The 12,532-nt window shown below is 54.5% G+C and overlaps 1 protein-coding gene across 3 annotated transcripts in view; it reads right to left on the reverse strand.

Annotated features, from left to right (window-relative positions):
• JAG1 (jagged canonical Notch ligand 1) overlaps window positions 1–12,084 on the reverse strand; it is a 36,214-nt gene extending 24,130 nt beyond the window's left edge. Inside the window, exons 1-4 of one of the 3 annotated variants that reach the window (XM_041732739.1) lie at window positions 8,305–9,749; window positions 8,108–8,199; window positions 7,058–7,176; window positions 2,290–2,341 (exon numbers count right to left, since the gene is read on the reverse strand). In XM_041732739.1, the coding sequence (XP_041588673.1) occupies window positions 2,290–2,341; window positions 7,058–7,153 (148 nt within the window). In that variant the 5' untranslated portion in view covers window positions 7,154–7,176; window positions 8,108–8,199; window positions 8,305–9,749. Of the gene's footprint in view, window positions 1–2,289; window positions 2,342–7,057; window positions 7,177–8,107; window positions 8,200–8,304; window positions 9,750–10,929; window positions 11,236–11,635 lie in introns of those variants that run through there. The other 2 variants (XM_041732738.1, XM_041732740.1) reach the window with 2 other exon arrangements.
• Between the last annotated feature and the right edge of the window lie 448 nt (window positions 12,085–12,532).

Raw genomic sequence — 12,532 nt, forward strand, 5'->3', positions numbered from 1 at the left:
TGGCAGGATTCCAGTGAGGCATTAGAGATAAGATTTTCAGAACCTGGAGGTGGATTAGATATGGATGCGAAGAGAAAGGGAAGTACTACAGGGTGTCTTCCAGATTTCTGGCTCATGGTACTAGGTGTTGAAATGCTGGTGCCAGTCATCCATGAAGGGCCCTAGGCAGGATCTAATTTGGAGAGAGAAGATGCCAAATATGGTTCTGAACGTGAATTCAAGATCCCTTGTAAGTGCCGTAAAGAGAGAGGCTGAATAAACAAGTGTATAAACCACTTCCTCCTCTTTGGGGCTCACACAGTGAGTCTCAGCGACCTGCAGTAGGCATTCCAGGGCTTTGTGACAACTCCTGTCTTCAAGAGTAGAGGTCTGAAAGCTCTTTCTCCCTACCTCAAGTCTTCCTTGTGCCTTTCCGGGGATTTCTTTACCCCCCTCCTCAGTGAGGAGGGGCTTCAGAACCCCAAAACAGGGCTACTCTGAAATGGAAACAACCGCGGGCAGCTCTGGATGGTCACCAGCTTCCCACGGGCGCAGCTAGCTGACCTGTGGGGTGACGGAAGGCCCAAGAAGGGCCCTACAGACATTAACTGTGCTGCACACCCTAACAGGTGTCCTGAACCAGCTCCTGCCATGAGTCAGAATCAATGTCGAGGATCTTCGCTCTACCAGATTGTTTTAACATCTAACAGGGAAGGGAAGGAGAAGATCACATCTGCACCAGAATATCTGAAGTGTCTAACTGCCCCCTCCCCATCTTCCCAAAGCTTAGTTACCATGGTAACCAGTTCACAGTGACACAACTCTCACACAATCCCCAATGTTTGTGGCCCATGAGGGAGGAGAACGAAAAGGTGTCTAATGACCCTGACAGGCATGGGCCACGACTGAGGCTGGTTACCACCCTCCTCTGCCACCACACCACAGCAGGACGGGGTGGCCCTCAGAGAGTCCACAGATCCGGGCTTCGGATATCAGAGCAAAAGGAGTGACCCAAATTGCCTGGAACCTTCAACACTACAGGGCTTAGCAGTAATTATGCGGCCCCGGGCGGAGGGTAGGGAGGTGGGGGGCTGGGGGGCAGAGCCGATGAGCCAGACACAGCCCAAAGTAGCCTTCCTCACAAGTGCCAAGCCCTCACCACGTCCACTCTGGGCATTCAGCATCCTCAGATGTGCAGGAAATGAGGGGAGAGGTTATCAGTAGCCAAAACCAGAAAGGGTCAGTGAGGTACGGAAAAAGGGAGGAGACATTCAGAGGGTGGAGGGCAAAGACAGAGTTGGATCACCCTCCCCCTATACAGACTAAGGGATTTCAGCATGAATCAAGCTTTCCCAGGACAACCTTCCAGATCTTGCTAGCAAAAAAGGAAGTGCAGAGTTTCAGCGAGGGAGGGAAAACATTTTTAAGTTAAAGAGCAAAGACTACACCATAGAAGCCAGGCTGCTGCCATTTCCAGACACAACCCCTGTGACTTCCCCACCTCGCAGCTCTGAAAAGCAACCTGCCCTTGAAACCGCCGTCATCTTTCAGAAGGGGACAGGCAGCCGCGGTGCCTGTGAGGCTCTGGGATTCCGCTTCAATGAAAGGTCTGTCATGCACAGTGTGGGAAAGAAACCCTGAGCCGCTAGAGGCTCACCTGCCCACCAAGTGAAATTCAAGGTCTTCAGATTTAGAGCTCAGCGCCACCTTTGCAGGCTTTATCTTTCTGATGAGAGATTAAACGCTCAACTTAAAGTTTAAATGGACTTTTAAAAAGTCACTACTTTGATCCTTTAGCAGTCTGCACAGTTTTAAAGTTGTAAAACCGGGACGCCTGGGTGGCTCAGTGGTTCTGCCTTCAGCTCAGGGCACGCACGATCCCGGGATCTGGGATCGAGTCCCATGTCGGGCTCCTGCATGCAGCCTGCTTCTCCCTCTGCCTGTGTCTCTGTGCCTCTCTCTCTCTCGTAAATAAATAAAATCTTAAAAAAAAAATAAAGTTGTAAAACCATTAAGATCTCTATCCCAAAGATAATCTAGGTCTCATATTCAGGGACTGAGGTAACTGGGAATCTGTCCTGGCCACTCAATGTTCCAAGTGGACACATTCTAGGGAAGTTATGGAAGAGACTCCAGGGAGTTCACCCTGGGGATGGTGGGGTGGGTACAGGATGGGGGCAGACAGCAGGGAGTGTAGGACAAGCCCTCTGCAGCACTCGGGAGACAGATCCAGCCCAACACTACTGTGCCCCAAGCACCGCACTTCCAGAAAGGCACACCTGGAGTAAAGCCCGTTGCTGTGATACTTACGGAGAGTGTCATTACTGGAATCCCACGCTTCCACCAGCAAAGTGTAGGACCTCTGCAACAGAGAAAAACCACCACTTAGTATTCAGAAATAAGAGTCAGCTCCCACATGTCACACTTGCTCGCCCTCCCTCACATACTCCACCGAACAGAACCATAAAGCCAAAATGAAAACTCTTGTTTGCTGTGGAGCAGAGATTCCCCCAACGCCCCTCCTTGGTACCCATCCCCAGGTTGACTCTTTCTGCCTGGCAGGGGCCCACCACGATTGGTCACCGTCAGCTGTGCAAGCTGCCCAAAGTCATCACCAGGAAGTACCACCTCCCTATATGTGAACACAGTACAGTTTTCCAAAACTTTCCAGACCTTAACTCTAGTGCATGAGAAACACAAAGAATTTCTTCTAAGCTAACCTAACCAGGTATTTGCATGGGGGCGGGGGGAGGCCATCCAGTGAGGAGGGCTGAGTATTGCTAAGGTTACACTTTGGGCCCTGGTGGGGCAGCCCCTGGGGAGGCCCCCTTTCCTTTCCAGAACCCCTTTGAAAGCCCTGTCTGTGAGACCATCTCGGCTCCCACAAGTATCAGGTGACTCTAGGAAGCAGGAGGGGGGGTAGGTGCAAAGAGACCAGGACAAAGGCGGCGACCTAACTTGGGGTGCTTGGGGGCCAGACTCTGGGGGTGAAAGCACAAAAAGGGAGAAACCACCACACCCCCATGGGTTATAGCTATTGATGGACTTATCTGTCAATAAGATCTAACATTCCAGGAATAATCAGAGTCCACTAACTAAACAAATTCCCTGGACACTGGCAGGATGCCAGCTATTATACTGAAGGCACCTTTTATCTTCCAGGCTTATCTCAGAATTCCACACACCCCCCCCCCCAAATCCAAGCCATTAGCAAATTCCCGCTTTTACTCAAATCTTCACTTGTAATTTAGAATGAGGTCAGTCTCACAAAACACAGTTTAAATAAACCTGCTATCTTGGCGCTGGAGAAATATATCTGAGGGGGGTGGGGAGAAAAGGCCCATGAGGCCTTCCTCCTCTGTATCCCTGCATGGTCACTGTCAGATACCAACGCGCTGGACACAGTGGCGCACGGAGCTCAAAGAAGAACACCGTGTGGCCAGAAGCACAGTCACCAAGAAGAGGCAGACCTACAAGGTGAAGGCAAACATGGAGCAAAAGAAAGAAAAAAGGAGCTTCATTCATAACTCCAGGCAAGCTTATGGCTCGCACAGAGACACAGCATGTTGTCTCTGAACATAAAAATATCTTGTGATAGACCCTGCCTTGGAATTCAGCCGAAATATGTTTCATACTCAAAGCAGAGTAGGATTCCATTTCGTTCACTGATAACTGTGGGAAAATGCTCAGAAAAGCAAGCAAAACCAGGCAAGCCAGGGCACATACCCAGCCCTCTCCTGTTTGGTGGCCATGGGTCCCAATTCATTGTTGTCATCGTTAATATTTTATTAGTAAAAGTTACACCTTGTTTATAGCCACTAAATTTCCCGGGACTTAACAACAAATTACAGGACTCTTCCCTGAGAGCAGCAAGAAATTACATTTCTCTACGGATTGGAGGTGAGAACCAAGTCCAAATGAGGCCAGATGTGGGACTGATTCTGTATAATTAAGCCCATCGCTGGCTGGCCATGTCGAGACCCACGTTCTATACATTCACGTATTGTAATTAATCCTCTGATTAAATGCATTGATACCCGCGGTTCTGACAGACTTGCACAAGCACTAAACATGTAATATCCACAAACCCCACAGGAGGAGAAGGCGTGCCTGGACTGAGCTGGCATGACAGTATTAACTCTGCCTGATGCTCAAAGAAGGTGGCATCCCTCAGTTCTTGCAAAAGAACCAGGAAGAGCAAGCTGTGTCCCAGGTTCATCTCCACCATTGCCAGGAAGACCTCAGGAGGTGCTGACCAACACTGCCCAACCCCGAGGGAAAAGAGTGACACAGCAGCACAGAGCTCGGGACGCCAAGTGTCCTAATCTTCCGTGAACTGCCTTCTCAGAGACGGACACGGGGTGAGGGCTGGGGCTACAGTGCTGACAACAAGGCCTTGTCAAAAAAATAAACAAAAGAAATAAAAAGCCCTGGATGTCTCTGTCCCTGGTTTCTGAGAAGTGCTGATGGTTCTGGGCCTCACCTCCTGGGGCAGGAGGATTCCTCCCACCCAGCCTTCAGAAGAAAGGATTCCCTCCAAGGCCCCTATTAGGAGGCCCTCTTCCCTCCCACTCCATCCCCACACTATAGATCAACAATCAAGATAATTTGGTAATGATTATTAGTTGCTAGGAACTTTAATTTTTCCCAGGCCCACGCTTGACCTCTGTACATCCCAGAATATATATCCATACTCGGAGGTCCAGACCGCACACTTTGTGTCATCATGTTAGGCCAGTATCAGGCCAAAAATTGGATGCAAGCTGCTCTGATCACGTCACCCCCAATTTGTCACTGCCAATCTGTCCCCCAGCAGAGGCCAAGTCCCTGGGCACCCTCTTAAGGGCTTGGAAAGGGGGTGCCAGGCCAGATGACGGGCAAGTGTCCAACTTAACAAGTTCATACAATAATACCACCCACGAGAAACAGAACCAGCAAATACCTGGATCTTTCTTGGTCTCAGACTACACAAGCAAGACTAGAAGAAGAGTCACCTTACTTTTTTTTTTTTTTTCTTTTCTTAAATCTCTCCCAGAAGGATAGCCTGGGGGCAGAGCAGGAGGGATGGGTAGATGGGAAGCTACTTCAGTGTGGGTTTGTGCCTCCCTTCCCACCTCCAGGCCCAGGGAAATCTGGCCACAGCAGCTGGTTCCCATTCCCATGCAGCAGGCAGGAATGGCCAGCTCCCAGAATGACCTCTGGGGAGGAGGGTCCGGCCTCCAAACCCAAGGCCCCCGGGGCGCCCGGGACCTCCCAGCACCCGGGGCACGGAGGCTGCGGGCGGCCGCGTTCTGCGCCCAGGCGACTCCACAGTGGTTACCTTGGCACCGCGCACAGTGGTAAGCACTTAATTGCCACATTAAGAAGGGGGATGTAAGAAACAAAGGTAATTGTGTTGGCAGCTGGGAGCTTCCTTTTCCTGGCAACAGTGGCAGCCAAACCAAGCCCGGAGAAGAGGCTGCTTCCATTCCTGCCAAGCCGACGGACACAAACAAACCGCCATCCAAGCGGCACACGTGCGGCGTCCAAAACCCCAGGCCGCTGCGACGGGGCGGCCGAGGAGCACAGACCCCGGGGATGCCCGACGTGCCCGGGGGGCCATTGTGCGAGGCGGCCGGCCCGGGGTTTGTCTGGGGCCCTGTGCTCTGCTGACTCAACTGTCGCTTCCTGTCGCGGGCCCTGTATTAGCAGTATTTTTGGAGAGGCGGCATTATTCTCTGTAATCCTCATTTCAGTCAATTCGGCCACACTATTGTCCTGCCTGCGTCTGGGTGGCCACGGTATAAAATATTCCAGTCACAAACATATTAAAGGCTTCAGCGATCGCATGTGTGGGCACACGCACGCTCGCACGAACAATTCACGTGTCACCAGGTCGTGGCCAGGGGAGGCCTGAAGAAAGGACAACTGCCCCACAGCATCCGAGCTGACATGACTTCGGCCGGGCCGTGGACTGCAATTTAGTCTGCAGGGCTTGACATTTCAATAGAGTCCGATCTGGTTACAAAGGGTGATTTTCTCATGAAAGCCCACCTCAAAGACTCACCAAGTGGGCCCCAAAGCTCATATCCAGATTGGAGACTCTCAATGAGATGCCCCCACCGCCTTTCCCATCATTACCCTTACCTGTTTGAAAAGCATCCCACTGATAATTAAATGCACCAGTTACAAAAGGGTGGCGAGGTTAATAGATAGAATACCGAGAAGCCAGCCAAGCACAACCGTCCGGTTCACACAGAGCAAGCCTGAACAAGAAGCCTTTCTACTTATTTACCAAAAGTGTAGAAAAACTGGGCTGAGCTGGTGGAGGACTCTGAATGTTTGACTATTTATGTACCACTTTAGCCCCTGGGAGCCACATCGCAGATTTTCTTCCCTGAACATGCACTGCACCAGTGACAAACGTCACCACAGGGCAGGGCAGTCCACGCAGTGACCAGAAACCAGCAAGGCAATCACCACACGGCCACCCAGCACCACGAGCCAAGATAAAGGTGGAACACTTCTGAATGCAGAACCCGGTTCTGCCTCTGTCACCGTTCTAGGAAACCCAAGAGTCATCACTTCTCATGCATCCTAATACATCTTCCTGAAGTTGAAAAGTAGGTTATGTTTATTTTGTTCTATTTTTTTTTTTAAGTGTATTTAAAAGCTCGAGCCATGTGCCACTTCTCTCAGAAGGAACACACTTATAGAAGTTTACCAAGGGGGAACTCTTGGGAATATCTGCCTTAAGGACTACCATGCTCTGTGCACATCCAGAGAGGATGCATTCCTACATGGCAAGCCTGACACTGGAACCAAGTTCTGGGCCTTTAGAATGGACTGGTGGCTGCTATGAATCCAGCCAAGACCTCTGCCTGCTTTCCTGTTTTCAGATCAGGAACATGAAGACTCCTTTGTTGCCTTGGCTGCATGTTTTTCAGGAACAACGTTTTTCATCCATGCGAAACTTTCCACATGCCTTCTACCAAGGGACCCCTTCCTGCTCCTTGAGGTAAAGGTTGTAGGCAATACTCAGATCATTGGTTTTCAGGGAAGTGACATGCCTGTTTAAGTGGCTGCCACTCCTTCTTACCCCTACTGCCTGGATGCCAAAAGCTTCACCGTTGTCTACAAATGTCTGAAGTTCCTGAAGAATTATGGGTGTGGAGTTGGTGGGTTGCAAACTCATGTAAGTACTGGAGGTTTAAGTTGCTAAGAAACAAGACAAGGAGGAAGAAAACACAGAGGTTTACACCTTGAGGAGAAGAAAAAATTAGAAACCAAGTAATCTGAACAGGGATTTCATGTGGGGAGCAGCCATCCTACAGACACTTAGCACCAAGTAAGCACAGGTCCCCTTTCCCCCCAAGCCTGGTTTTGCAACGCAGATGTGTCATTTCATCACTTTCATTTGACACAGGGGTCTGAGAGCAGAAGAGGTTTTCTCCACATGAGAAAAGGCCTGTGCTCTAAGCACTTAAACTCCTGTGTGCAGTTGTCTGCATGCATGATGACCACATGGGTTGTACATACTGGCTGCAGAAAGGAGCCAGTTCAGAGGAGAACCCCATCCATGTGTCCACACCGCACCTAACAGAAGCACAGGGACCCAGAAACACAGCAGAGGGCATAAAGGCAAGGACATGTCAATTATATTCTGTGATGAATCTAGTGGCATCGGATTTCCTCAAATCTCTTCCCCCCCCCCACCCCCCCGCCCCACAGTTGCTCAATCAGGCCCTAAGTGTGATAGGGGCCAAAGCTGGCATCCCTCTGTAAGAAAGACACTTCATTGGATTTTCCTGGGAAAAAAAAAAAAAAAATCAGCTGCTCCCAGCAAACCTTTTATCACTGTCAATGGCCTTTAAATAGGACACCAAAAGACCTGATAGTCAACTACCTCCACCCCACCCCAAGTTTCTCTAGATTCATTTCACTGCAGGGTCCGCAAAGCATCAGTTCAGGAACTGGGGTCCTGGAGTTCCTAAGAAGCTTTGGGGGCTGGGTAGTGGTAACTGCATGAATGGATTTTCAATAAGCAGGTACTATGGGGAGTTAGCACTAATTTTGAGAGGTACAACTTAACCATTTCAATGATTTATAAATGGTTATTCTCAAATCACTTCCCGTTGAGCTCAATTACCTTCCATAACATATGTTCTTATCACTGGGTGCGTCTGATTGGAGGGTCATCAATCAGGCCAGTTAGTTCCAGTTAAGACCCTGTGAACAGCCCTGGTTTGGGGATTAGAAGCCACCAATGAGAACCACAAGCCCGGAACAGGGGCAGCAGACAACCAGTGGCACATTGATCAGATACAATCCAACAGGCAGACCCACCTCTACAGAGCTCCCCACGTGGACACTGGAATGTGGACTAGATTTCAAATGTGACCACTCATTTCCTCTTCTTCCTCTCTATAACACGAACAGTTGTTTGACTACAGTCATAATTCCAAACAAAAGACATGAATTACACCACCTTCTAAACTGACCTTCTACCGTGCCCTCTGAACCACAGCTCTTCCACTGTCAGCACATTTGGGAAGACCCATGCTAAGGGTAATTGTGACTGCTTAAGGGCCAGGGCCTCCAATGGAAGTCCCAAGTGGTTTGATTAAAAAAAAAAAAAAAAAAAAATTGTATCACCTTCCCATCTTGAATTCTGTACCAAGTTCAGTACAAGTAAGTTCAGTACAAGTAAGAAAGTCAGTTTTAAATAGACATGCTTATTAATATTTTATTGCCAAACTGAATGAGACTGTTCTATGTTCTTCAATACCTAAGAGCTTTCACTTCAGGTTAACATTCACCCTGGAATCATTCTTTAAAGTTACAGACTGTGGTGTTTCTCTAACCACACTCGGGAAAATAAACTAAAACAATACACCTAAACTTCACTTTCTCTTGGGAAGCAAAGCTTATGTTTCACAGCAGGTCTTTTAGGGGGGCAGGGTGGAGACTCATTTATGAGTGATACATGCATTTGGCCCAACTTCAAAAGAACTACACTCTGTGTAGCCCCAGCAGTCTCCCTATTCTAGAAAAGCCGAGAGTCTATTTCATGGTTGGTGACCCGTGGGCCCTGAAACCACAGAAGAGCACCAGCAAATCAATCGTCTCCCTGCCCCACACACCGCTTCTGCTCATTCCCCATTTGACATTTGGCAGAGTCCAAGATAGGGACAGACACACCTTCTGGGTCACTTTTCCGGGGCCAGTCTGGTGAGCAAGGCTCCCTGTTCTCATCCAAGCCATCCTCTGACCCTACTCTCCAAAGTGAGCCTCAGCCAGGCCTGCAGCTTTTCCACATCACTAATAAGATTCCTTTTATGGTCTTGTGAAAAGCAAGGGGCTCCGGACTGATCCTCAGGAGGGTGGAACCACCTGCAGGCCCCTTCCCCCCTAAACTCTAAACACAAGTTCAAGGGCGGGCAGTATTCACAGTTAACTTGGGCACAGTCAGATTACAAAGTGGCCAGCCTCTTTAAAGTTCTCCCTAGTAGGGGATTAACAAACAAGATAAACAGTCTTTGTAAAATTGAAATCTCACAACAGACGCAGCCCTCCATCTCAGAACTCTACATACCATGGGTTTTTATAAGTCCCTTTTAATGGCATGTTTCCGATAACTGTCTTATCTCACCCGTGGCAGAGGGCACTTTATAACGCCAGCTCCAGTCAATGTGCGGCTTGAGAGCCACCCCAAGATACACACACACACTCACACGTGCCCCCCCACGCCCACACCGAGGCACTCTCCCCCTCCCTCTCCTCCCGGCCCTGCGAATCACAGCCCCAGCCCGCGGATAGGAGGCAGCAGCGCGCACCCCATCAGAGCACGTGGCGGAGAGTATTCCCCCGGGCACGGAGCTCCCCCCCCCCCCCCCACCGCCCACCCTCGCCGCACAGGCCGGGCCAAGCCCCAGTCCTGGCGATGAGCCACGCCTCCTGGACGGCAGCAGCGGAGCAGAGGGCACCGGCATTTTCCCCTTTCCTCCGCTTCTGCAATCACACGCATCTTCCTTCTACCCAGTTCGGGATGTTGCAAGGGCCTGGTTGCAGGGCGGGCCGGCCGGGCCCGGGGCCTCGAGCGGCGCCCGGGGCAGGGGTCCGAGCACTTGCACTCTCCGCAGCCGCCTCCCGCGGGCCGCCCCTTCCAGGCCTTGACACGCCCCCGGAGGCTGGCGGGGGCCGGAGCCCGCCGGACGAGGGCGCACCCCCGCCCTTCCCGGGGAAGTTTGCAAACACAGCTGGTTCCAGAGCCCGGGAACCGCTGGAAGTGAGGCCACAAGGGCTACGCCGCGCGGGGGCGAGGGCAGGAAGGGGCCGGCAGGGGGCGGAGGCTCTCGGGCTCGCGGCTCCAGCCCAGGCCCAGAGACAACCCCCACCCCCTCCCGGGCGGCGGCCGCCCCCGCACCCTACGTCCAGCCCGGAGCGCGTCCCCGCACGCCCCAGTCTCCCGGGGAGCAGCGGGAAACTGGCTCCCCCGCCCTCCAGGAAGGGCACACCCGCCCTCGCGGCAGCTCGCGAGAAAGGGGGGAGTGACCATTTGGACGGCTTCGAAGGCCCGGGCTGCGCGTCGCCTTCCACGGCGCACCAGGTTCAATGCGTTAAGCAGGGAGATCGTCCATGATGACGCCCAGCTCGGGCGGGGTGGGGGTGGGGGGGGGGGTGGGGGTGGGGGGGTGGGGAGGGTCACCCTGGGGCCTTCTAGATGCGGGTCTAATAAGCCCGCCTCCCTGGGAGCTCTGCCCCACGAGCCCCCGTGGGCTCCCCACCGCCGTGCGCTAGGCGAAGGCCGCGGAGACGGGGCCCGCGGAGACCGTGAGCGGAGTCGCAGCTGCCTCCCGCCGCACCCGGCGGGGCTTCCCGGCTAGCGCCGAGGTCCCGGCCCAGACCCTCCAAGCCCCGCGGCAAGGCCGTGGGGCCCCGCGGGCCGCCCTCCCCGCGCCGCGCACTCACCGGCCAGGCGAAACTGAAAGGCAGCACGATGCGGTTGCGTTCGCTGCCGCGACTGGCCTTGAGGTTGAAGGTGTTGCCCCCGAGCACTGGGGTGGAGCCCGACCCGAAGCTGCAGGGCCCCCCGGCCGTGACGCGGAACTGGTACTCCTTGAGGCACACTTTGAAGTACGTGTCACACTCGTCGTGCGAGCACCTGCGGTCCCCCGGGCTCCGCACGCCGCCGCAGCAGTGCCCGCTCTGCAGCTCCCCGTTCACGTTCTGCATGGACAGGATCTCCAGCTCGAACTGGCCCGAGGCGCCGCACACCTGCCGGCGAGGGACGGGGGAGGGAGGTCAGCGCGGGGGAGAGCGGTGTTCTCCGAGGGGGCAAGTGGCGACCCCCCCCGCCCGCCCCGACGGGCCCCCGGCGCCGGGGGAAAGTAATTTTGCAAGACTGAGTGCGAGGGCTCGACGTGATCCCCGAGCACGAAACGCACGAGTGCCGCAGCCGTCCGACGCGTGCTCCCGGGGGAGGAGGGTGCAGGGGACACGCGGGGGGGCTGGGGCTTCCCAGCCCGGGCGCAGCCTCTCGGGCGCGGGGGACCCAGCCGCGGAGCGGGGCGCCCGAGGGCTCCCGCGCCCGCTCGAGGCGCTTCGCCGCAGGCGTCCAGGGAGCTGCGAGGGAAAGGAGAGGGCGGGCCGGGAGGGAGGCCCGGCAGGCTCCTACCTTGGCTCGCAGGGCGCAGAGCAGGGCGAGCAGGAGGCTCAGGGGGCGCCCGGGCCGGTCGCGCGTCCGTGGGGACCGCATCGCTGCGCCGCGCGCCGCGGGCACTCGGGACGCCGCTGCCGCGGCTGCTGCTGCTCTCGCTGGTGCTCCGGCCGGTGCTGCCGCCGGTGCTGCCGTCGCCGCTGCCCCTGCGGCCGCCGCGTCCCGGCTCTAATATACTCCGCCGATTGGAGCATGCACGACTGGAAAACAACACCACTTTTCAAAAGCCCTTTCAGGAGCGGCGCGTTCCAGAAGGCAAAGGGCCCGGCCTCCTTTTATTATTCTGATCGCTTCTTTGAGGCGCTCCCCCTCCTCTTCCACCTCCCGGCTTTCTTTCCTTCTCTCGCGCTCCCCTTCTTTTATTATTATGATTATGTGCAGCCTTTTATTCCCTTTCAGATCAGCTGCTTAGAAAGAAGAGAGGGAGGGGAGGGAAAAAAAAAAAAAAAAAAACCCGAGCCCAGTTCGCGGGCCGGCCGCAGGTAACACAATGACGCGTGCCCGCTCGGCTCTCGGAGAGGGACTCGGAGAGCCCGTCTGGGAGCCGCGGCCCGGGCTGGCCACCTCTACCCAGCGCGCCGGACGGGCGCATGCGCGCCTATTAATATTCATGAGGGGGCGTGCCAGGCGAGGCCACGCCCCTTCCCTCCGGCTGCTGGGGAGGGGGAGTTCTGGGAGGAACTTGGAAGGGGCCGGGGGCTCCGGGACCCGCGGGACGGCGTAGGCGTGGGCGTCCCGGGGCCCGGCGCGGACCCGCGCGCTCGGGAGCTCCGGGCCGGGCGGGGAGGCGGGCGGGGTGCGGCGAGGACCTCGCCAGGGTCCGCTGCTCAGGGGCGCGCGGCGGCCTGGGGATGC

The sequence above is a fragment of the Vulpes lagopus genome, chromosome 18 (genome assembly GCF_018345385.1).
Source record: "Vulpes lagopus strain Blue_001 chromosome 18, ASM1834538v1, whole genome shotgun sequence".
NCBI classification, from domain to species: domain Eukaryota; kingdom Metazoa; phylum Chordata; class Mammalia; order Carnivora; family Canidae; genus Vulpes; species Vulpes lagopus.